The sequence below is a fragment of the Myodes glareolus genome, chromosome 3 (genome assembly GCF_982192425.1).
Source record: "Myodes glareolus chromosome 3, mMyoGla1.1, whole genome shotgun sequence".
Taxonomy (NCBI): Eukaryota; Metazoa; Chordata; class Mammalia; order Rodentia; family Cricetidae; genus Myodes; species Myodes glareolus.
In genome coordinates, this window is record NC_142028.1 from 26764338 (window position 1) to 26788386 (window position 24049).

At 49.4% G+C, this 24049-nt stretch overlaps 1 protein-coding gene across 2 annotated transcripts in view; it reads right to left on the reverse strand.

Moving 5' to 3' along the window:
• The window catches only part of Vwf (von Willebrand factor), a 144038-nt gene that overhangs the window by 52649 nt on the left and 67340 nt on the right, over nucleotides 1–24049 (reverse strand). For both annotated transcript variants that reach the window (XM_087904192.1, XM_087904193.1), the window contains exons 17-26: nucleotides 21073–21167; nucleotides 19883–20043; nucleotides 12211–12314; nucleotides 10695–10833; nucleotides 8581–8715; nucleotides 6109–6255; nucleotides 2702–2842; nucleotides 2431–2544; nucleotides 870–1026; nucleotides 349–507 (exon numbers count right to left, since the gene is read on the reverse strand). In XM_087904192.1, coding sequence (XP_087760318.1) covers nucleotides 349–507; nucleotides 870–1026; nucleotides 2431–2544; nucleotides 2702–2842; nucleotides 6109–6255; nucleotides 8581–8715; nucleotides 10695–10833; nucleotides 12211–12314; nucleotides 19883–20043; nucleotides 21073–21167 — 1352 coding nt within the window. The remainder of the gene's footprint in view (nucleotides 1–348; nucleotides 508–869; nucleotides 1027–2430; nucleotides 2545–2701; nucleotides 2843–6108; nucleotides 6256–8580; nucleotides 8716–10694; nucleotides 10834–12210; nucleotides 12315–19882; nucleotides 20044–21072; nucleotides 21168–24049) is intronic.

Consider the following 24049-nt stretch of genomic DNA (forward strand, 5'->3'; position numbering starts at 1 on the left):
GGGGAGGAAGGAGGGAGGGAGAGAGGTAGGGAGGAAGAGAGAAGGGGAGGAAAGGATTGACTGTTCTATGTGATAAACCCACAAATAAAAGGGACTTTCAGAAGGAATGGGGTGAAGCTAAGTGGAAGAGCACACGGGCATCAGAGCACAAAGGGCAGGTGAGACAACCCTAACGTGGCAAAACTCAGAGCCAGCCTGGCTTTGATACAGAGATCCAGGCAATCAGACTTGTTTGAGGTCCTTGGATGGGGCAGCGGGGGCACCCCTGGACGGAGGCCAAGCTGAAGCAGAAGGAATACACCTAAGGGCCTGTTCCTCCATCTTGCTCGAGCCAAGGAGAGGCCTCACCTGGAGGGCAGTGAGCATGGCACCCCTCCACACACTGCACAGGGCAAGCCAGAGGCTCCGGGTGCTGACAGGTGACGGGGCAGGCAGGCGCACAGCTGGTATAGCGCCACTCGCACTCGTAGCCATTTTCCCGAATGTTCCTCTCTTCACAGCTCTGGGCTGTGGAGACAGAGAAAGAGGTGGTGACCCTGGAAGCGCCAGGTGACCCTCGGCAACACAACAGTGTCCCTACTCAGTCTGACCATGAATTCCTTACCCTTGTCACCATATTACCCTTCTTCAGTACCTGTGTCCCCCTCACTCTTATGGAGATGCCTTCCTCCCTGTCTTAACTCCCACATTTCCACTATTCCTTTAGTGTAAACTTTCTCACCCCATCACTTCATCCCCTCCACCCGTGCCTCAGGGCACTGGGGCCAGCCCTCTCCACCCTGTGAGTGCTCTCCCGTCCTCTCCACAGACCTTCCAGCCTAGGTACTTATAGGAAGGTGCATCTGAGATTGTGGGACTTGGGAACTCACGGCACAGGGCGGGCGTCCTCCAGGCTACCACCTGGCCGTGTTGGGCACACACATGGGCGTAGGCAGCGATGGTGTCGCAGAAACAGGTGCAGTCCCCAATGGACTCACAGGAGCAAGTGTCATAAATGCAGACGTCGAGGTATGGCTCGGGGTCCACCTACAAAAAGAACCTCACGTGGCCTCAACCTGAACCTGGGGTGAGAACTCTGGCTTATGGTTAGGGTACAAGGGACGGGGTGGGGAGCTCCTGCACCAAGGAAATAATAGAACGTGGGTCCTAGAAAATGAATGGATGAAGAGGCAAAAATTTCTTTGTTTCTAATCTGGATTCCACTAAGAAATACTAAGGAAAGTAGGGCTGATGGCCTCTCATGCATATTGAGATGCCCTTGGAATTTGCTAGAAGGTTCCCTCTTCTGTCTCCCACCTACCTGCCTAGCTGCCTGTCCTTCCCTGTAACAATGAGTGTGGAGTATTTTTACATAAACACACACAGATTGGTCACTCTCTGTCCTTGCCTCAATCCAGCAAATAAAATGTAGCGATGAATCAGAACACACAAGCTGCCCCCACTGAGAAGCTATGGGGCAGCTTTGCTAGACAGTAGGGCCTGGCTGGGCTCCCTTAGTCCCTGACCCCAAGTCTCCCTGTAGAGAGGCATGTATGCCCACAAGCATGATCAATCACACTGACCTAACCACTTTACTTTTTTGTCTCTAAAACATGCTACTATACCCTCTTGGCTTTTTAAAGTAGTTAAGAAGGAGATGAATTCATCAGCCAACAAATTGCTGCTCCCAGAACATTTCATCATCCTATGAGCCCCAAGTCCTTCCCCTTGTCTTCTTTCTTCCAACGCAGATGCTAGCAAACCATAGAGCTCTGGTAGACTGAAAATCTCTGGAAGGCCGAAGAACTGTGGTCCATGTACTCAACTCATCTTTCTTATGTTCATGGTACTGCATAGCACAGGCGTGTACATATGGCTGTGTATTTGTGTACACATAAGTGCAACACTTACATGCATGCCTGTATGTGCCTGCATTTGTGCTTGCATGTATGTCACACACAAATGCACAGAGAGAGAAGTCCATCTAACTTCAGAGAATTCGTCACTCTCATTTGAGACCAAGGAATAAAAAGGCGCCAAAAATTTAAGGACCCCCCAAATCACTGGCATTAAGGCCAGGAAAAGTTAGTATGAGAAGAGAACTGGGGACTGGAGAAGTGGTTTGCTGCTTTTCTTGTGTGTTGATGGTTATGGGGGTCCTGATTGGGTCTGGTGACAAGGAAAGGAATTCCCTGGCTCTGGCAGGATACATGCAAAGAGAACTTCAGACCAAGAGACTTCTTGTGCACATGGAAAAGTACTTGGCCAGCCATTGCTTTCCTCAAAAAGTACCCAAGCTCCCCCTCAGCTAGAAACCAAGAAAGCTACCATGGTTTCTCAATAGGAATCATGTCAGGGCTCCGCCTAGGTAGTGTTCACATTAGACATTCACAGTCAAGGAAGTCACAAGCCTTCTGACCACTCTGCCTCCCTCCACCCGTAAAGCCTCACCAGCCTGTTGCAGCCCTGAAAGATGTCGCTAGTAAGGATTCTGCAGGAGGAGTCCACCATCATCTGCTTCATGATGTTGTTGTGGCAGGTGGCCGGGGAAACATCTAGCGACAGCTGGAACAGAAGAGAGTACCAGAGAGGCCGAGCTTCAGGCAGCCTTGTTGCAGGGACTCAGCCCAAAAGCCCAACTCTGCCATTGTCTGCAGTTCCTGCCCACCACAGCCGCCAGGAGACTAGGGGAACCTTCCATCCGCCGAGACCCCGGATGTACCTTTCTCGTGTCCGCACACTGTGAGCTCACTTTCCAGGAGTTCCCGAAGTCGACGGGGTCTTCCTCCACCTGAAGGCTGCTGCTAGTGAAGTCATTGTTCTGGACGCCGTCAAAGTTCCCACACAGGCCACACACCTGGTCCTGAGTGAGGGGAGGGGACACACACTGTAAACCTCGGCACACTCTCTGGGTCAGGGGAAGAAGGTACCAGGTGGCCAAGGAGTCAGAAATCATCAGAGGGGGGAAACGGAGGAAGGAAGAGGAAGCAGACAGGGAGAGAGACCCTGGAAAGAAAGAAAGAGGTCCGCACAGTCTTGTCCTCAGGCAGCCTTTCCCTTCACTTCCACACTGACCCATCTCAAAGTCAAGGACGCAGAGAGAGGTGATGTGCCCAAGTCTCATGGTCAAGGGCAGAGGTGGGCAGCAGGCAGCTTGACCCTGGGGTCCCTCTGTGAATCATCAGCCTCCCTGGTCTGACTGTAAGCTGAAATAGGAGCAAGCACTATTGTGCATGGGTGAGAGAAGGAACTAAGGAGGAAACAGGACAGCCCCCCTGTGCAGCAGACAGGAAGTCCCCTTACCCAGAGAACCGCAGCTTGTTCAGGGGAACAGGTTAAAATTCTACAGCGTGAGAAAGATCATCACGGAAGGGCTAACTATACACCTCTTACGCCAGGCACGTGCACTGAGTCTGGCACAAGCCTGACAATGGAGAACCATCAAGTAAGGACCTGGGATGGGTGATCACAAACCCACCCTACTCTCCATACACGGCCAGAACCCAGTCCTGGGACAAAGGAAAGATGACTTCATCCGTTTCTGCAGTACTGGCTTATAGGCACAGGTCTAAGTCATTGTGGAACATGTAAGAAGGTTCCCAGTTGGACAAAAGTCACTGCATAGCCACTGCCTCTCTGAGCCTCGGTAATGAAAACCCTCCTCTTCACCCACCGGTCTCCTTGGTCAAACTCTCCAAACTTCAGCCACCTTGGGGTCCTTGTATATCTTACTCCATCTACCCAGTTTCTCTCCCCCGGTGTTTACAATCCTCACTCCCTCTCTTCCATGAAGACTCTACTCCTGCGTCAGACACGGCTCATTAAGCTAACCTGTCTAAAGTCATGTCCCCATAAGAATACAATCTCCGCTGTGGTGACGGAAAGCAAAACATTGGCTCCACCAAAGATGTCCGTCCTGAACCTGAGAACCGTGACTGTGTTACCCAACTCGGGACTACAATTTTCACACGGCTTCTGTGTGCAGTTGGATCCCCCAAAGGCTTATTCTCTGAAAGTTTGGGTCCCCAGTGTGACCCTGAGAGGTTGTATAACCTTCTGCAGGTGGGACCTAGTTAAATGCAATTAGGTCACTGGTAATGTCATCCTTAGGACAGATGATGTCATTCTCATAGGACATAGGTGTTAGTTCCCACACCATAAGATTTTTGTTCTTGTTGCTTGTTCCTAAAAATGGAGATAAAGTAGCTCAGCAGATACAGAGGCATCAGCTGCCAAGCATGGTGATCTGAACTCGATCCCTGAAATCTACGCAGGAGGCCTGGATACATACCCACACCCATACACCAGATAGATAGATAGATAGATAGATAGATAGATAGATAGATAGATAGATAGATAGATAGATAGAAGTTTAGTTAAAATAATATTTAGCAGGCTAGGCCCTTGAATCCCTCTGAGAACCTCTCTCATATGTGACCCCTCTATATGTAGCCATTTTCCCTTCCCTGTCTACTGTGCCTTAATTCCCCACTGCCATAGCCAGGCCAATGCCTGCCACAGATCAAACAGATGGAACCACCTAATCCTACACTTTCAGCCTCCAACAACCATAAGAGTTGAATAAACCTCTTTCCTTCATAAAGTACTCAGCTTAGAGTGTTCAGAACATGGGGTAATCCCCAGGACAAAGGAACTTGGTACCTTTAGGTTAAGATCTTGAGATAGGAAATTGTCCTGAGCCATCAAGGTGAGCTGTATGTAACCACAGAGTCTAACAAGGAGACAGAAAGGGGCAGAGTGTGCAAGGCATTGTGACCAACAGAAGCATGGAGGAGTGGGAAGGCCTGAAGATACTACTGAATAACAACTCATTTTGAATACAGGAGATGGGGCCACAAGTCAAGGAGTGCAGCCAGACTCCAGAATCAAGTATATTTGTCACTTGAAAGCACAGGAATGCAACCCTACCAAGTTTCTAACTTCCAGAACTAAAATGTAATACACTTGTGCTGTTTAAAGATACTGCATTTGTGCATAGTGATTTGTCATGGCAGCATGAGATCTCTCTCTCTCTCTCTCTCTCACACACACACACACACACACACACACACATACCTTATTTCTCCCCCTGCTGTACCTGCAGTACCTGGAACAGCCAATACGTTGAGTAGAAACACAGTCAGGATCGTTAGACCTTTCTAGAAATGGAGTGGGCTGCCTCAGAAAATCATAGGCCAAGAAGCCCTCACTGGTGTATACAATTTAGACATAGACAGCACTGTCAGAGATGTTGTAGACACCACTTTCAACAAAAATAAGCAGAGCCCCTTGTCACTGTCACATCACTTAACGATATCATCAAAGCCCCCAAGAGTGTGGAAACCTACACAATGCCATCGTAAGGAGATCCTCAGCAGGTTAAGCAAGTACTCCCAAAAAGAGCTAACCTGGGACCCTGAGAGGTAAGACAGATGGTGAAGTGCTTGCCATACCGGCATGAGGACCTGAGCTCAATCCCGGTACCCACGTAAAAAAGACAGTCACAGTGGCATGCACTTGTGACCCCAGCACTAGGGAGGCAGAGATAGCAAGTCCCCCGAGTTCACTAGTCCACTAGCCCAACCTGACTGATGAACAATCCCAGGTCCCAGTGCAAGACTTTGCCTCAAAACACAAAGTGGATGGCTCCTGAGAAACAATGCCTGAGATTGCTCACTGGCTGCCCTCCCATGATGCCCACACATGCACCCATATATACGTGAACATGCACACATACACGTACACATGCATGCGTGCATGTGAGCATGTGTGCTAGCCTGAGCTTGCTGGTAACATTCAAGAATGGATGGTGATGGTTTAATATTATATGTGCTTACTTTGTCTTTTTGGGTTAAGAAACCTAAAAAAAAAAAAGTCACCCTGACTACTCCTGTTCTGCCTCCCCTAGGCAAACAAAATTGTTCCTTGCTGGGCCAGTCAAGACATTGTCAAGGATGCTTCTGTCCTCCCTGTGTGCAGCCAGCCTCCATGGCTACTTCGTTCTCCTTGTGTGGGGAGTAAGAAGACTGGACCAGAGAACACTGTCTTCCAATACAGTGGGGAAATGCAGCAGGTCACTATGTAAGCCACATGACTCACAGGCAAGATGGAGCAAGAAGGGCCACTGACCTGGTGTGTGTGCTTCAGGACCACAGAGACACTGAGGTGGTGGTCCCAGACCACAGAGAGGCCTTGCCTCAGCAGCAGGATGATGTACCGGCCAGACTCCACCACCTCAAAGTGAGACTCATCTTTTAGGGGCTTCTTCACGTTCACCTGAAAGAAGGAAAGAACCCGGAAGTAAAGTAAAAGAAGTTGGAGTCCAGGGCTCCCCTCTCTGTTCACAGCTTGTCTGTCTGCCTTGCCCACCGACACCAGCGCTGGCCCTTGAGACCTGCATGGGTCACCAGCTACTTCCTATCAGAACTCCCTGAGGCCAGCACCACACCTGGGCTTTTGTGTCCATCTGACCCACCAGCCTCCCATGCTAACAAGATGGCAGCGAGAGCATCGTGAAACAGACTAGCCCGTCTCCCATTACCTCACGAGAAGGGAGGGTTTCTGACCCTTGCTCGTCAACTACACCAGTCCCTGGCTTGCTTTCTAATGTGGTGATGATTTCAGCCATCCTCAGTCACCTGGGTGAAAATCCTACCCACCTATAACACTGAGCCCCCAACTAATCCTAACACCCCCCACCCCCCGTTCTCTGGGATGACTACCATCAGGAGCCAAGACTGAAGGACAGGAGACTATGAAGCACCATGCTCCATGCAGAAGCTTCTAGAAGTCTGGCCTGAACTTCTCGCCCTGCCTGAGTCATCTCAGTGGAACCCTCAAAGGCCACTGCAGAGCACTTGGCCGATTGTTGGGTTCACAATGCGGAGGCTGACACCAAGAACCTGCCACTCTTCACGGAGCTCCTCTCCCGAGAAGCCTGCCTCACATGAGGCTCCTCATCTCTGCAAATTCTCCCCCTGGCGGATCTGCCATCACCTCTGCAGGCTCACTGCTACCGTCTGCCCTGGCTGGAACTGAATTCTGAAATAGAGTTGACCCTGTCGGCTCCTAGTCAGCACACTTGCTAGACAGTTTTTCTTCCCTATCTATAGAAAATGAACTTCCAGTCCCCAACTGTTAAGAGTGGACGCTAACAAAACATCGGGGAGCAGGCAGGGGCCATGAGAGCAAATGAACCCAGTCTTTAGGGTTCTGTAGGGTTACACATATCCAAACCAGCTGAATCAGATCTGTGACCCAGGGACAACCAACCAGTGAAATGTAGATTCCGGGGCTCCATCCGATCTACCGAGGCATGACTCCGAGGTGAAGCCTGGGGACCTACACCTAACTCCTTCTTGAGCTGTCGGGACACAGAGGCTGCATCTGCAGGTTCTGCTTCTCTTTTCATCTTGTCAAACCTATTCATCTGAGGAACTGGGGATATGGCTTTGTAGGAGAGCGCTGGCTCAGCAGGCCCAGGCCCTGGCATCCATGCCTGGTACAACATGATCTTAAAAGATATCTTTAAGACATAAAGTAACTAAAAAGCACCTCATAATGTCCCTTCAATGGAAACACACGCAGTAGTCCCCACATATCATTTGTTTTGCTTTCTGTAGTTTCAGTTGATTATGAAATTATTGAATGGAAAATTCCAGAACAGTGATTAGGCTTCAAATGACTTCCATCACAACAGATTGCAGTCATTGCTCTATTTTATTATAAGCCGGCATTCATGCCTTTTTCTCTCTACTTCATAATCCAAACATTATCATCTGTGCTAGATAGTTTTATGTCAACTTGACACAAGTTAAAGTCATCTGAGAGGAGGAAGCCTCAGTTGAGAAAAGGCCTCCATAAGATACAGCTATAAGGCATTTTCTTAATTGGTGCTTAGTCAGGGAGGACCCAGCCCATGATGGGCAGTGCTACCCTTGAGCTGGTGGTCCTGGGTTCTATAAGAAAGCAGGCTGAGCAAGCTATGAGGAACAAGCAGCTCCCCTCCATGGCCTCTGCCTCAGCTCCTGCCTCCGGGTTCCTGTCCTGGTTGAGTTCCTGTCCTGACTTCCTTTGATGATGAACAGTGATATGGAAATGTGAGCCAAATAATCCCTTTCCTCCCCGGCTTGCTTTTTGGCCATGGTGCTTCATCACAGCAATAGAAACCCTAACTAAGTCATCACCAATACGTATAATAGAACACACTGGGTTCTATACTATCTGTGACTTCAGGCATCCACCAGGGGTTTTGTCCCTCTGTGGTGAAGAGTGACCACTGTACGTGGAAGGGGAACTCCTCCCACCTGCCACACTCTGCCCCCTCCCGCAGTCAGTACGGCCTCCTCCTGCACATAGGCAGAGATCTCTGCCCATCCTTTCCCACACAGAGACCACACTTGAACCACAATGGGCTCACACTATCTGTATTGGTCTGCCATTGCTCTGCTCACAGGATAACATGTCAGGACCTGCGTACGCTGCTAGACCTCATTCGCCACAGTGGCTGCCCATTTTAGCACCACGGCTCTCCATGAGCACGTGGTAAACACTCCTGATAAACCGAGGGACAAGAAAGGAAGGGGGGAAACGGGCACTTACCTCTCCATCAAACAGTTCAATCTCCCCTCCCTCCACCAGGACAGTGACCCGCTTCTTGCACTTCACTGAAGGATAACTGCACCCCTCACTTCCCACCAGGATCCGGAAGGTTCCAGGGTTATCGCCACAGAAATCCTGGAGGAAGAAGACACCAGGAGGGAAGGATTATCCCTTCTCCCAGACCAGAAGATGACATCGTGACCTCTGGGGGGGTCTTTGAATACATGTCACAGAATATCACCAGATGTGCTGTGTTTGTGAGGGCCAGGGAGCAGTGTTTACGGGTAAACTCGCTCATGTGTCCAATCTCAGCCCTCACAGAAGATCCCGGTACCCATGGTCAGTGCAGTGGCATGGTAATGAACACAAAGTGGAACAGGGGAGCTAGAGGAGTCAGCATGTATGTCTACATACAAATACATATATAAACATACACCTACCCATATAAATGCACATATGTACACACATGCATATACAAACACCTGCACATATTTATATACACTTCCACATACACATATGCATTCACATATACATATATACATATACACATGTATATACATGCACCTACACAAGCATACAACAATAAACATGCATAAACATATACATATCATAAGTAAACACGTATCCACAGGTGCACACCTGTATACATATATATGCATACATACATGCTTGTAAAATGTGTATGTGTTCATGTGTATCCATATCCATATACATGCATGCACATACATACATGTACTCAGACGCAGAGATACAGAAAACACATCCCTGCTGTCTGAAAGGGAGCATTAGTCCACTTCCTGGCATCGCTGGGTGAACATGGCTTCATCTGGTTCCTGGTCACACAGGTTAGAAGCAGAACAAGTCTGCAGGTGTTGGCTTATTTTTGTCCCCAGCTGACTTTCCGAGGGAGAAAGCTAAGTCTATGATGCCTCCCACAGAAAAGGTCCCAGGAGAAAGAAGGGGATCAAAGTGAGGGGAAGAAAGCCAACACAGGATCTGAAAAAGAATTTCTGAAAACAGGGTAGCTCCGCAAGGCTTGCCAGGCCGGGGGTGCCAGGGAGTGAGTAATTCCATCCCTAAATCCATTGCTTCTGGAAGCCATTAGACAGACTGACCCTTGAAACTGGTGCCACCCTGTCTTTTGATGCTCAGGCAAAGAGTCTGTGGGGAAGCTCTAGGGGAAACACCCAGAGGCATCAGAAAAGCCAGTTCAGGGTGTGCACACATTGTCTCCCCATCACACTATCTTCCTGGGCCAGCTGGGGTACGTGAGGCCAGCCTGGCTGATGCCCCAGAAAGTTCCACCCCCTCCAAGCGTGCTCTGCACATGGTGACCATGTTTACCAATAATGCCTGACACACATGTCCTGCAGCCCCATCTCAGGCTTTGAAGTCCTACCTTCAGATCCCTCCAAGCCACCACCTCCTCCAGAGAACAGAGACCCCAGGAGCTGCATCAGCTCAATGTGTCACAGAGTACATAGGACTGAGCTCTGAGGAAGCACTTGTCCTCCTTGATAAATTGTCTGGTATCAGCCAACAAGAAAAACTCACAGCAACCCGCAAAGCGAGGATAAGGAGGCACACGGGCTGGCAGGGACTCACCAGTTAAGATGTCCTAAATTCTTCCTACTGGGCTGAATGGCACCTGTGACCCCAACCTCCCCTCCTCACTATGTGAAACTGACCAAGATAGAGATAAAAATGGTGGCAAGTTTCAGTAGGGCCATAGGTCAGGCCACGTCCCTCCAGGGACCATGCAAGGAAGCCCTCTGCCCAGGGGTACTTCCCAACAGTGGTCTGTCAGAGAGGGTGAAATCCAGCCAGGATCAGCTCCCCACGAATCCTGGTGTAGGTGTCCACCAAACTGAAGAGCTGTCTTCTCTAATCTATACCTTACCTCACACCAAACCAGCTCAGAAAATTAAATTCTGTTCTTAAACTCCATAGACCTTCAGGTACCCTTTGGGGGCTTAGAAAATTACTCTGGCAAAAACCAAACCCCAAACTTCTTCCTACAGACAGAATCTGATCAGGGAACTCCCAGGCTGCCGCCAGGAGGTCCTGCTCTGTTAGACACAGACAGTCCCTCCTCCCCTTGCTCTGGGTCTCACCTGCGCCAGGACATACTGGCACTCCCCAGGGAACAGGTACTTGAGTCCATCGAAGGTGATGTAGTGGGCCATGCCAAGGGCAGAGCAGGTGGCGTCACACACACGGTTCGTGCAGTTCCACTTCCGGTCCCGGCAGACACTAGGAAAAGCAATGCCGTGTTGCTGGTTTACACCTGAGTGCCAGGGGCTCAGTCGGGGCTCAGGGAACAGAGGCAGTGGGGGACAAGAAGACCCCACATAGTCGCCGAGGTAGCTTCAAGAAGTTAAGCATTTGCAGCCTGTGGAAGGAGCCTGGGCCTTACAGGCCTCGCACAGGATCTGCAGGAGAAAGGGAGGTCAGGCACCAAGGATGAAGCAGGTATGGCGTGAAGCGGGTGTCCAGGGTGATCCAGAAAGTTGAAGGAAAGGTGGGAGTTCTCTACACCACCTGCCGTGGACTCGCTAAAGTGTGACCTCACCGTAAAAGCTGCAGAGCACCTGAGATTAGCCACAGGGTCACCGTCTTACAGACAGACCAACAGCCATCTCAAGATGAAGAAGCAGGGACATTTTGAGGCTGGAAATTTGAATGGGTGTGTAAGTCTGCCAGGAGCGGTTTTATGTGTGTGGTTATGTGTTTACGTCTATACCAATTTACTGGCCACATGTCCCACCCCTCGCTGCCCTTAACCAGAGCTGATCTAGGGAAGCCCACTCATGCGTCAGAGGTGGTGAGCTCCAGACCTCAGGCACTCATGGCTCCCCAACCTCTGTCCACATGGGCCCCTAAGATTGCCTACAGCCAGAGTAGAAGCTGGGATAAGTATAAGGGAGCCAGGGAAGGATAACCAAAGAAGGCAGAAGGAAACCGCCACTGCCTCCTCACCCTCAGGACACTCGTGGACAGCACAGGGATGGGGAAGAGACGGACCTTGAAATTCAGCCTTAAAGAAGAACAAAATGGATCATTTGCACAACGGAACCTGGAGAACATCGTGTTAAGCAAATTAATCCAGACACGGACAATTATCATGTTTTCCCTTGTATGCAGGGTCTAGATTTATTTAAAGGATGCAAAAGTAGAAGAAGGACTACTTATGGGAGAGGAAGGGACAGTAAGAGCAGAGAGGGACAAGAGCCTGTGACACAGAGGAATATATGCACAAAATATATCTTATGCATGTATGCAAATGACTTAATGCGATCACTACCTTGTATGTCTAACAAAAATATATAAAAAAGAAGAAAGGAAGAGGGAGGGTTGAGAGGACCTTTTCAACACCACCCCCCCCCACCCTGGTCATTGGACGCCTCTGTTGAAGAAGTTCCAAGAACAGAACTTCCCATCCGTAGGGAGCAGGTGCGTGGCCAAGCATAGGATGGAAAGGGGCATTTGACAGATGGGGAAGCAGAGGCAGAGTCAGGACAAGAGCACTCAGGTTCTCAAGGGTGTGAGGACAAGTGTCACAAGTCCTGTGTCCCACAGACCCTTAGGCCACCTCGATGATTGGTCCCCAGGGCATACCCAGAGGCTCACCATGTGTTGCAGTCGATCTTCACCGTATCTCCTGGGGCATACTCTTGGCCCTGGTGGAAGCAGGGACATCGCTCCAAGGCCACACACTTATTTTCATGGCGGACCTACAGGAAAAGAAATCACAGGGACTGATATCACTGCTAAGGAAGTGTCATGATCAAGCCTGCCAGGAGCCCAGCATGAAGAGAGGGACTGAGCGCAGGGCAACCTCAGCAACAAACGAGCTAGGGCAAGAGTCAACACCAGGCTGGGTGTTGGCAGACACAAGCACCTTCTACATTGTTTCTCCCTGTCAACCAAAGACACACAGCCTCTGCCCTGCTGGGTGATATAACCTGGGACACATTAGCAAAGACTTCAGAAACCCATGTCAGAAACCCTGGGAGTGCATCTCCCAGGCCCAGCCATGCCACACAAAGGATGTCTCCAGGGGACATGGGAGTTACGGTTGGAGACCAAAGGAGAATTATTTACCAGTGAGCAGAAAGGGGAAGAAAGGAAAGTCAAGTGTTCAGGGGCAGGCAAATGATGCAGTTCTAAAGGGACCCCAGTAACTGGTTTGCTGTGGGGTGCTAGAGGGTCCTTCACAGAACTCTTTAATGAGAAGAGCAATGCCTACCTAAGCTGCTAGTTCTTAAAATGGGGAGGAATACTGTACACACATATGGTTCCAATTTCACGTGCATGTAATACGGATTTCGTTGCTAACCAAAGCTAGAAGGAAATAGGGTGGCTGTCCGTGAGCAATGAGATAAAGAAGTTCTGGGCTTATTTTCCTTTCTAGTTTTAATTTTTTTCCCAAATGTTCTTTGACAAGTAGTTATTATATTTATAGCTTAAAATGGATCTCATATTTTATGATAATTGGTAAGCATTTAGTGCCCTGGAGGAGAGACTGAAGACTAGGCAGAGGAGACATATCAAAGTCTGGCTCAAAGCATGTCTAAAACACACACATCAAGTGACCCTCCTCCCAAGTCACCTCTTCCAGTCCTGATGCTCTGACGTGCTACCCACAGAGGTGCTGTCCCTCCTTCCTCACCCCCAGTGGAAGTGACTCTGTAGCAGGCTACACATCCCGGGTCTGCTAAGGACAAGTGGGTGGAGAAAGAAACCAGCCTGCTGGCTCAGTGGGCTTAAGAAACACTGCCAAGCCTACTCTAACCCCGCTATGGCCCACTGCCACCTCAATCAAGAAGCCGCCTTGGATACCCGCACTGGCTTCACCTCACCTAGGGTGTGATACAATGTTCTTTGATCATACACTCTCCCCCTGTTACCCTCTCTTGATCCTAGATGAAGCGGCTCCAGAAATACATAGATAGCAGGAAGAGGTACCTGGTCTAGAAGATTCTCACTCCAGCGATCTGGTGAACTGCCCTGCAAGCTTGAGTCTCTAGATCTACAAATGAAACTAAGCCCTGGGGATATGTGTGCAAAGGATTTCCACATCAGAACCGCAGGTTGAAATTGTGGATGCACACATACATGTACTGGGAGACGGGAAGAATCCTATTCTCCGTTTAGCACCACATCTGTCAGCCTCAGGAGGTGTCCCTGAGTCCCACATCCTCTAAATAATGGGGCAAAATTGGTTCAAAGAAATAGGAATATTCCAGCCCACTGTGTTCTTGGTAGTGCTTAAGACTGGGACCCCGGTGTTTAGAATACAAGGGACTTAGGGGACCAGCAGAGAAGGCAGCGGTTTGACAGGGACAAGGTGGGGCCACAAACCTCCCTTCAGAGCCTTCCAAGGTGCACAATAAAGACTCAGTCTGCATCCTCCGAGCTTTGTCAGGCTAGACTTCAGTCTGAAGTCTGTCACCTAGTGGCCACCACAAGAATGGCCAACACACGTAGATTCCTACAGTGAGTGGAGATGAGTAACAAGCCTTTATGGGAAGAGACACACTGCCCTGATAGATAACCTGGTGTCTCACCACTGAGGGTCATGTTCCGCCTGTCACTTGACAAGGGATTCCCAGGTCCCCTGGTGGGCATCCTGGCTGTGCTTACCTCTCGGTCCAGGATTTCTCTGTTCCCACTTCACCTAGATAGGTCCATGTGCCCGGCCCCCTTCAACGTCCATAACACTCAAACTCCACTCAGTGATAAGACAGTCCTGCCACACAGTGCTAACGACCGCCCTCCTCGGAGTTCGCACTGGCTGTGCACACTCTCATCTTTGCCCTGACTTGTTAGTCAGAGCACATCGCTAACTGACAGGCAGCAGCACCAAGGTCAATTTCAGCCTTCCATACAATGGACCCAGCAAGGAGGCAGTCCATGACCTGAAAGGAGAGGAGGGGTTCCCAGGCACTGTGTGGAAACTTCCTGACTTCCTGAGAATCCCTAAGCCTTAAGAAAAAAATCCCTGGCAACTGAGAACCACAGGGAAATAAAGGAGAAGTGCAGGGAATGAGGAGGGAAGTGGCCCAGAAGTGGGCAAATCAGGTCAACAGCCCATAACTGAGCTATTACATCAAGTCATGGTTTGGCATGAAGACACCCATCTCTGCCCAGCATGTTCTTCACAAATAACAGTGGTACTGAGAGAAGACTTATGAAACCCGTAGAAGACTTTAGAAACTGTGGCAGGAACTACCCTGCACATGGGTTACCAACTTGGAATTGTTCAATAAGCATTGCCCAAGCTGAGAACACTGTCCTCAATCAGTCCCAAGAACAATTATGAGGCAGAAAGAATTTCTCTGTCACCCTTCTCTGGAAATGCCCCTTATTCCTCACCGTACGTGAGCACCAGTATCCCACGTTTGCCTTCACCTGCCCTAGATGGTCCTGCTCCATCGGTATTCACAGCTCAGGGGAGCCAAGTTCAAACGCATGTCAATTAGGAGGACAGCAATCTGATCGGATAACTCACACTAACATGTGAACGACGCTTCCTGCGGGATGTCTCATGATGAATGGTTTTTCATAAAGTCTTGCTTGTTAACCAAAATGAGCGTACGCCCATCACAGATCTGTGAGCCTGGCTAGGTGACAAATTGTGAGTAGAAGTATTTTTGACAGAGATAGGTTTCTTGTATCTTACAAACATTTATAACTTGATAAAGTACTCACCTAACTTGCTCAAGGGTCCAGAAAATCTCTGGTGCCCAAAAATGAAGCTCACTCCTTCATGAGACCTTGTATCTTGGACCTAGTTTTTAAAAGAATTCTCTATGTCTTTCAGTCTATTCAAGGACCAGGAGCATGAGCACTCTTCACCGGGGCAGGATGTTTCCTAGTGCCGGCAGAACCAGGTACCAGTTTGACAGCTGCTAGGTGCATCAAAGGATAAATCACCATCTCCCAGACAACGTGCTACACTCTCCTCCAAGACCTAAATATCTGCAAGCCAGTGTCTCAGCCTGAGCATTAGGGGACCAGAGGGACTGAAGAATCCTGTCTCTGCCCTAGGCTTCCACAAAGAGCCTCGGCAGTGGCTGGAGTACAGGCAGCAGGGCCATGGGCTGTGCTCTGCTGCAGACTAGTGGTAAAGTTAGGTAATGGCCCAACCTAAAGGAGTGGCTATGCCAGGCCAAAAGTTTAGGAGTATTTTTTGACTAAAGTTAAAAGGCTGAGCCTGAGCCACCTAGTAAGTTCCAGCCTGGCCTGCACTACAGAAGAAAGCCTGTCTCAAAGATTCAAAACAATCAATCAAAGACTTGGGGAGCCTTTTACCCCCGTCCATGAACTTACAATGGCAGTGACCACTAGGACACCACCTACAAAACACCTCACCTGCCAGTGAGTGTCCGTTATCTCTAACCTTCCTCCACATCCTTCCAACCCAAATTTACAGCTGAGGAAGCAAAGGTCCCCGTGAGGAGACCCTGAGAACAGCTGCAGGGGCAGATGTCTGCTGCCTGTGGGTAGAGCAGAGGCCTCTGCTCTGAGAAGGTGTCGGACTTGGGATACTGGAAAGAGAAGGCTTCCCGTCTCGCCTCCAACAGCTCGTTTGCAGGCTTAGAGGAGACATGGAGGTTCCTTAAAGGAGGAAGCATAGTTTTTAGGTGAGGACAATGCCACTCAGAGTGAGGCCAGCACCAGAGCTGACCTGTGACAATGAGATTGCAGAAACAGACTGCATGTCATGATGTCAGGTCTGTCATGTGTGATGAAAATCTGTCTGTGTTTTTTCTTTCATTTTTATGTTTGGTTGTTTGGTTGGTTGGTTGGTCAGTTGGTTGGCTTTATTGTTTGGAGTGCTGGAGATGAATCCAGGGCCTTGAACTGACTCATATCCTGTGGTGGTTTGAATGAGAAAAGCCCCCACAGGTTCAGCGTTTTAATACCTAGCCTCCAGTTGGTGGCGCTATTTGGGAGAATTAAGAGGTGTGGCCTTGTTGAAGGAGGGTGTTGGAGGTGGGCTTTGAGGTTTCAAAAACCCACACTATTCTTAGTTAGCTCTTTCTCTCTGCCTCCTATGTACCAATAAGGATGTGAGCTCTCAGCTACTGCTCAGCACCATGCCTGCCTGCTGCCATGTTCCGCACGATGGTCATGGACTCTAACTCTGGAATTGTAGCCCCAAATAAACTCTTTCGTCAATAAGTTGTCTTGGTCACGGTGTCTTGTCACAGCAAGAGAACAGGAGCTAAGACACATCCCCAACTGCTATCACCTCTTTTTGTTATTTCGTTTCTTAATCCATTTCACTGTATTGACAAAAGCATTGGCCCACAGCAGCCTGGAAATGGAAAAAAGCAGACCTTACACCACCCCTCCAGTGGCCAAGACAAGGAGCTAACCCGCTCAGTTTCTGAGACTGAGTCTCAGTTGTTTACAAACAGCACACTCACAGCTCTTACTACAAGTCTATGGAACTTTCTGGCGTTCTTGAGAAAGGATCTCTAAATCAGGTTGACTTTCAACTCCACATGTATCCAAGGACGACTTTGATCCTATTGCCCCTACCTACAGGCATGTACCGCCATCACCCATTTCACGCTGGGGGTTGAATCCATGGCCTCCTGAACGCTAGAAAATCACTCTCCTAATTGTGTTCCATCCCCAACTCCACGATCTTGCTTTTTTAAAGTGTTTTTGCACACATCTCCCTTGTACCCAGGGCCACTCAGGTGAGGAGGGCAGCCTGAGACCATCACAGAAGAGGCCTGTGGAATTCAGATAAAAACTAAATGACTACACAAGAGTGTGGAGTCAGAGGGTGGTGGAGGTGTTAGCTTACCCCCTGTTCCCCATTCCTCCTTGAGTCTCTTTCTGCTCTCAGCAGATCTGTCTAGGTCAGAAAGTGACTTGCCTCCCCCCTTTGCAAGTCTTCAGAATGCAGAATCCCTGGCCCAAACCCTTGGTCTCATGCCATAGACCTCCCTCATCACACAGAGAACAGGGAAACGGCCCTGGGTATGAGGTCTGGACCAGCAGAAGCACCCAGGCAAGATGTTCCCAGCTCCCTTTTCTTTGTGTTGTGGCCAGGAACACGTGTCGGGTGCTGCAGCCAGCACACTGAGCGCACTTCATAAATTACATGGATTTCCCTGCTCTGCCGAATCTGGCCCCGGCTATCTGCACATCAGTCAGCAACGTAATGAAGCAGTTGTGAAAATAATCCAACCTCTACGGACAGAAGCTTTTGTGCGGGAACTCAGTTGCATGCGTTTCTGAGCATGCGTAGTAGGGGCTTCTGGAAGAGAACGGAGCGCCTGGCAGAAGGTCTGCATCCTAGGTCTGCGGTCATGCTCCCCACCCAGGATTGGGGGTCTAATGCAACTGTTGTAGTTATTAACATTTAGTACTGCTTGGATGCTTTCCTGCGCGCACACACACATGTGTGCACACACTTCTCTGAAGAAACGTTCACCCAGTTTGACATGACAGAGTATGCTAGCTACTCTAGAGGCTGAGGTAGAAGGATTGTTTAAGCTCAGTAGTTTAAGGCAAGCCTGGGCAACAAAATGAGGCATTATCTCATTTTTTTTTAATTTTAACATAAAAGTAAATTAAATGCTTCCTGGTGCTGGCATAATCCCATAGTCCCTTTTCTTGCCTGAGGTTTCTCTCAGGTAAAGATTTCATCTCCAGGAACAACAGCTCTGGTAAAGCCCTGAGACACTCACAGTAAGACCTTATCTCTTGGGGCTCTTACTCCCTGCTTGTTGCTCAGACCAAAGACTGAGGTCCATCCTCCTGTAGACCCCTGTCATCCTTCTCTTGGGGTGTGAGTCACACTGTCTAGTGGAAGGGTCACTCTCTATCTCTCTACTAGAGGAAGATGGTTCCAGAATCCTCATGGGAGAAGACAAGTGAGGAGCACCCTAGGGAGAAGCGGTAGAACTCTCCATTTGGGAGAGGGGACAAGGAAGGAAGAAGAGAGCAGGACTTCTGTCCTGCACATGCCTCCATGCCCAGCCTTCCAAAGGACACGGAATAAGTTCTGGTTTCCATGACAGAACACCCACAGCTCCTCAGGCAGTGTCCTGGGCATCATCAGGGCACACTCAAGCCATCCTACCCACACGGAAGCCAGCCTCCACCACTTTGTCTCAATCCCTCACTACATACTCTGTGTGGCGGAGAGGGAGGTCAGGAACAGCAGGAAGACAGGGTGCATTTGAAGAGGAAAAGTCCAGAAGTTGCATTCTTCAAAGTGATGATAATTATATATGTATAATATATTTGATATAAAACTGACCTAATAGTAGCAGGAAGGAGGTCATAAGGTTTGGGTATCCTCCAACTATTGCCACCAGTTCTAGAAGATATACAGAGAAGCCAGGGGGTCGCAAACAAGCATTAGACCTTGTGTGTCCTCTGGGGACATTTACAGCCCCCAGAACCATAATCATGGGACACACAGGGATGGCCAAGATCTCACAAGTCATTTTAGGGAGCCAGAAAACAAAGAGCGAGTGTAGGGAAGCCGCAGTTTGCTTGAGAGAAGGCAGGGACACTTTCCTGGTTGTGGTGTTATTGTCAACTTGACACAATCTCAAGTCACCTAGGAAGAGGGGACAACCAGACTGACATGTAAGAGTATCTGTAAGGCATCTTCTTGATCGATAACTGATGCAGGAGGGCCCAGTCCACTGTAGGTGATACCACCGTAGGCGGGAGGGTCTGAGTTACACACAAAACTTAGCCAAGCCTGAGCCACAGAGAGAAGGAGCAGTGAGCACACGTTTCTGCTTGAGTTCCTGCCCTGACTCCCCTCTGACCTTAAAGCACAAGGTGAACCAAACCCTTTCCTCGCAAAGTTGCTTTCGGTCATGGTGTTTATCACGGCGACAGAGAGTCAACTAGAACAGACATCAACACCTTCTCTTAAAAGAGAAAGTTATGGACCAGTGTATGTAAATCATACACAACGATGCGTGTGTCCTTCCACCCCGGCAGTGTGGATGGAATGTTACCCTTGGGGAAATGCTAGCAGAAAGGCCTGCTTAGGCGTGTACGTATTTTCTATAAATAGTTTCCTTGCTTCCTAGGGCAGTTCTGTGAGCCAAGACCGGCTCTGTGGATGTCCGATCCCTTTAGGATCAACCCCAGATAGCCTCCTCCCAAATCTCTCCCTGGATTTGGTGGTTGAATCTACCCCCGTCCCCATCCCTGTTTCTTCCTCTCTCTAGCTCCACAGCCACCTCGTTCACCTCTGCCTGCAAGGGACTGGATGGGAAGGTGCTCCTTCACCCGTGCAGCGGCTCACCATGCCTGGGGGACAGAGGCAGCCAGACACACAGCCCACGCTCATACACTCCAGGTCGTAGTTCTGGCATGTCTTGGCGCACTCCAGCCCTTGCGCCCGTGGGTTGTCGGCAGGACACACCAGTTTGACCATGGGTGGCCGACAGGACAGGCTCCTTTTGCCTGGAGAAAAAAAAAAGAGGTTCTGAGCAAAGACATGGCAGGTCACCCTTCTGCACTGTCCTGCGGCTCGCGGGTGCCATCACTCACTCGGGAGACTCAGAGCAGCCCACCCTCCAAGACCAGACACTGCCCAGCCTACAGTGTGCCCTAGCCCTGAGTCAGGGTCTCCATGTGAGACCAGGGTTGCCACCTTATCTATCTCAATGCCTTGGGCCAAGCTGGTGGCAGTTCTACTGATCTAAGATGTCACCTGATGGCCTTTGTCTCACATCCCTCTTGATTCTGCTCTCTCAGTCTGCACTGTGGAAATTTCCAGACTCAGACTTGAGAAGACACAGATGAAGGTACTGAAGGGGAGCTTGGTAGGACCCAATAGGAACACTTATGAAATAGTTACAACTCATGGAGGGAAAAGCCATCAGCCACGGGGACTCCAAGGTCAGCCTCTCTGTGAAGATGGCAGCATCACAGTGTGCCATCCCTGATCCGCCTCACCCTCTCCCTCCATGTTTTCCCCCTGTACATTTGCCTCGGATCTAGAACTGAGACTCTCACCCCTCCCCCTACCGCATCTTGTCTTCAAACAGGACAGCAACCATTCAGAGGCTCAAAATGGAAGCTGCTGACCTGAACCCCTCTTCCTTCAGATTCATCTAACAGGATCCCAAGGAGGCGTCCTCATTGGCACGTCCACAGGAAACAAACCGATGGAGAACAGTGGCTGCCATTCCTAGCAGTCACTAACCCCAGCTGCTCGCTGCACTCAGACGACCACAGACACACAGATTTCAGGGATTCCCTCCCACACAGTCCAGTACTGCTTGCCTCCATCATGTGAGTTTCCATGTGCAGAGATATGTCTGAAAGTCACTCACACAGACGAAGGAGTCAAGGGGTTGCAAGGCAGAGCCAGACCCCTGTTTGAATACCTGCACACACCAGACAACACAGCCAGCTCTCTCCCCCCACCCATGGGAAGGAGTCTAGACAGAAGGGAAGAGAGAAGCCTCTCAGAGCTACAGTACTCACTCCGGTGAGAGAAGGGGCTGCTGAGAATGACGTCTGGCAACAGACTTCCTGGGGCGCTGCTCGTGGTACAGTGCATGAAGCCGTCTTCGCAGTAACTGCAAAGAAGACACCCCATCTTTTGCTGAAGCTTTCTACTCCCATTGCCCCTTTCCTCACCGCCCACCCACCCTGCTCACTCCGCTCCTCCCAGCGGGACTTCCCATCCTTAACTCTGGGAAGTTTGACCTGCCAATGTCACCAGTGACCATCAGGACACCAAGCCCAGCAAGGCCCTTCAAGTGATTTTCCTATGTGATGCCCCTTTGAACATCACCGTCACTGGGCTACTCTATTCTCTTGGAGGACAAAACCATTTCCATTGCATTTTCGCCACTTCGCCGGTCGCTCCCTCTCAGCCTCAGCTGTAGCTCGCGCCTCCCCTTGCCTTGGACATGCCAAGCTCTCTCCTCCATTCTGCGGCCACTCACACCCAGCTCTCATTACAGAAATGGCTCACTCATGTCTGGCAGTGACCCCCTTTGAGTCTCAGACCTGTATATGCTAATGTCTCCTTTATAGCTCCCTTTGGTGTCTCAAAGAGACTGCAAGCCCAGTGTGTCCGCATCAGACCCCAGGCTTCTTCCAAGGCTGATCTGTGGGCTGGTGTCGCCACCCACTCCATCTGACTGCCCCTCAGACTCTAGGCTTCCTCCCCCTGCCCCTCTACATCAGAACCACCACAATCCAGGACTTTGCCTCTGACGTTTTGTTTCAACTCCTATGTGCTTGTTACTTCTCCTGCCAGTCGATGAGATGCTATCACCTCCTGCCTGAGCCATACAGTGTCTCCTAACTCATGTCCTTGCGTCTATTCTAGCCTCTCTCCAGAACACTCCTTTCAGAAGCCAAATATCTTTTCAAACCCCAACCATGATTGTGCCCCACCCTTGCCTGAAATCCCCCAGGAGTGTCCCTCCAGCAGACTTTCCCGTAAAGGGCAGATCCATGAAATATGATCTCTGCCTTCCTCCCTCTTCTCCAGCTTAGTGACCATCTGTGAATCTTAAGGTGCATTGTTCTTTTTAAACCCAGGGGCTCTTGTACACCATGTCCCCAGAATTGAGGTCACTCCGACCCAAGACACGTAAGTAGACACACACCCACACCACACCCACACACCTCACACAAACGCACATGAGCACGCACATATGAGCACCAAACATACACACATAGACACAAAGAAAATATTTTAAGTTTCTACACAGTAAAGAATTAACTGAGTGATCCCTATAGAACGGGAGACAAGCTTTGCCAGATACACATCTGACAGAGTGTGTAAAAAAAAAAAAATACTAAACAATAAATGAACAAACACTCAAAGGAACAAATGGGCCAAGAACACACAAACAGGTCTCAAAAGAAATACAAACATTCAGTAAATACATGGAAAAAATGTTCAACCTCTTCAGTCAAAAGGGAAATATAAATCTAAGCTACACTGAGATACACCCCAGTCAGCCTGGCAGTGACGATGAAGCCAGGCAGGTGCCTCATACCTGTAGTCCTGGCAGCTGAGAAGCTGAGGCAAGAGAGTTGCCATGAACTAGAGGAAATCTGGGGCTACCAACTGAGCTCCAAGCCATCCACATGAAACCCTGTCCCCAAAAGGCCAGAAGAAAATAAACATAGTGAAGACCTGGAGAGAAGAAAGAGTCTCCCACACTGATCATGAGGTGCAAGTCAGCACAGCCACTAGGGAAATAAGCACAGAGGAGCCTCAGGAAACTTAAAACTACAGTGACCAGGGGTACCAACCCTGCTCTACATCTCTGAAGGACTCAGCCGACATCCAATAGAGATACCTACACAGCGCTTTTCAGAAGAGTCAAACCATGGCATTGGCCTAGGTGCTGAACAGGTGAAGTAGGACACACAAACTGTGAAGTCTCATTCAGCCACGAAGAAGAATAAATTCACCTCGTTTGTGGGAAAGTGTATGGACCTGGAGGTGACTGCGCTAAGTGAAGTGATCGCCAGCCCAGAAAGACGAGTGAAGCATGTTTGCTCTCATGTTTGGAGCCTAAAAGGACGACACTGAAGCAGAAAGGGACGACTGGGATGATGGGGGAGAAGGAGAGAGACGTGTACGTGCAAAGTACAGTACATACACATTTGAAAATGCCATAGCCAGGCTCAGGCCTTGGCACCATTAATATACACTAACAAAACGCTGTGTGAAACAACAAAACACGGCTCAGAAAGCTGACGACCTAAGTAAACGGGCACCCTTTGCGTATGGATCAGGAGGCCTAACAGCAGGATGACAAGTCTCTGCAAGAGGTCACAGACTGAACGCGCCCACACCAAATCCCAGCAGCAGTTTCTACAGAACTGAGGTTAGAACTTATGCGGCACTTCAAAGCGCCCTGAACAGCGAAACAGTCTTGACAAAAAAGAAAGATGGAGGAGTCACAGTTTCTGGTTTCAAGCCCATTGCAAAGCAACAGTAATTACAACAGTGTGGACTGGCAGGCAGACAGGTACACAGACCAGCTAAGTAAACAGCTCGGAAGTCAGCCGTCGCCTAGACGCTCAATTGAATCTCTACACCGGTGCCAAGACATGGAAAGGAATATATGCGGTGCCGGGAAGCCGGAGTTCCATCTGGGAAGGAGTGAAGCTGGATTCTAACCTTACGCCATATTCAAAACGTGAGCGCCAAACGGATCAAAGATCTGAACATGAGTAAAGTCTTCTAAGGAATCATCGGGGTAAATATTCATGACTTGGGATTTGGCACTGATTTCCTGGCTATAATACAGAACCTTAAGGAATAAATTAAAAGAATAGATAAATTGATTATATTAAGACATTTTCTATATCAAAAAGCACTAACAACAGAATGGGAAAAAGTCACAGAATAGGAGGAAATGTTTGCATTCATATATCCAGAATGTACAAAGATCTTCAATAACTCAATAACAAAATAAACAAACTA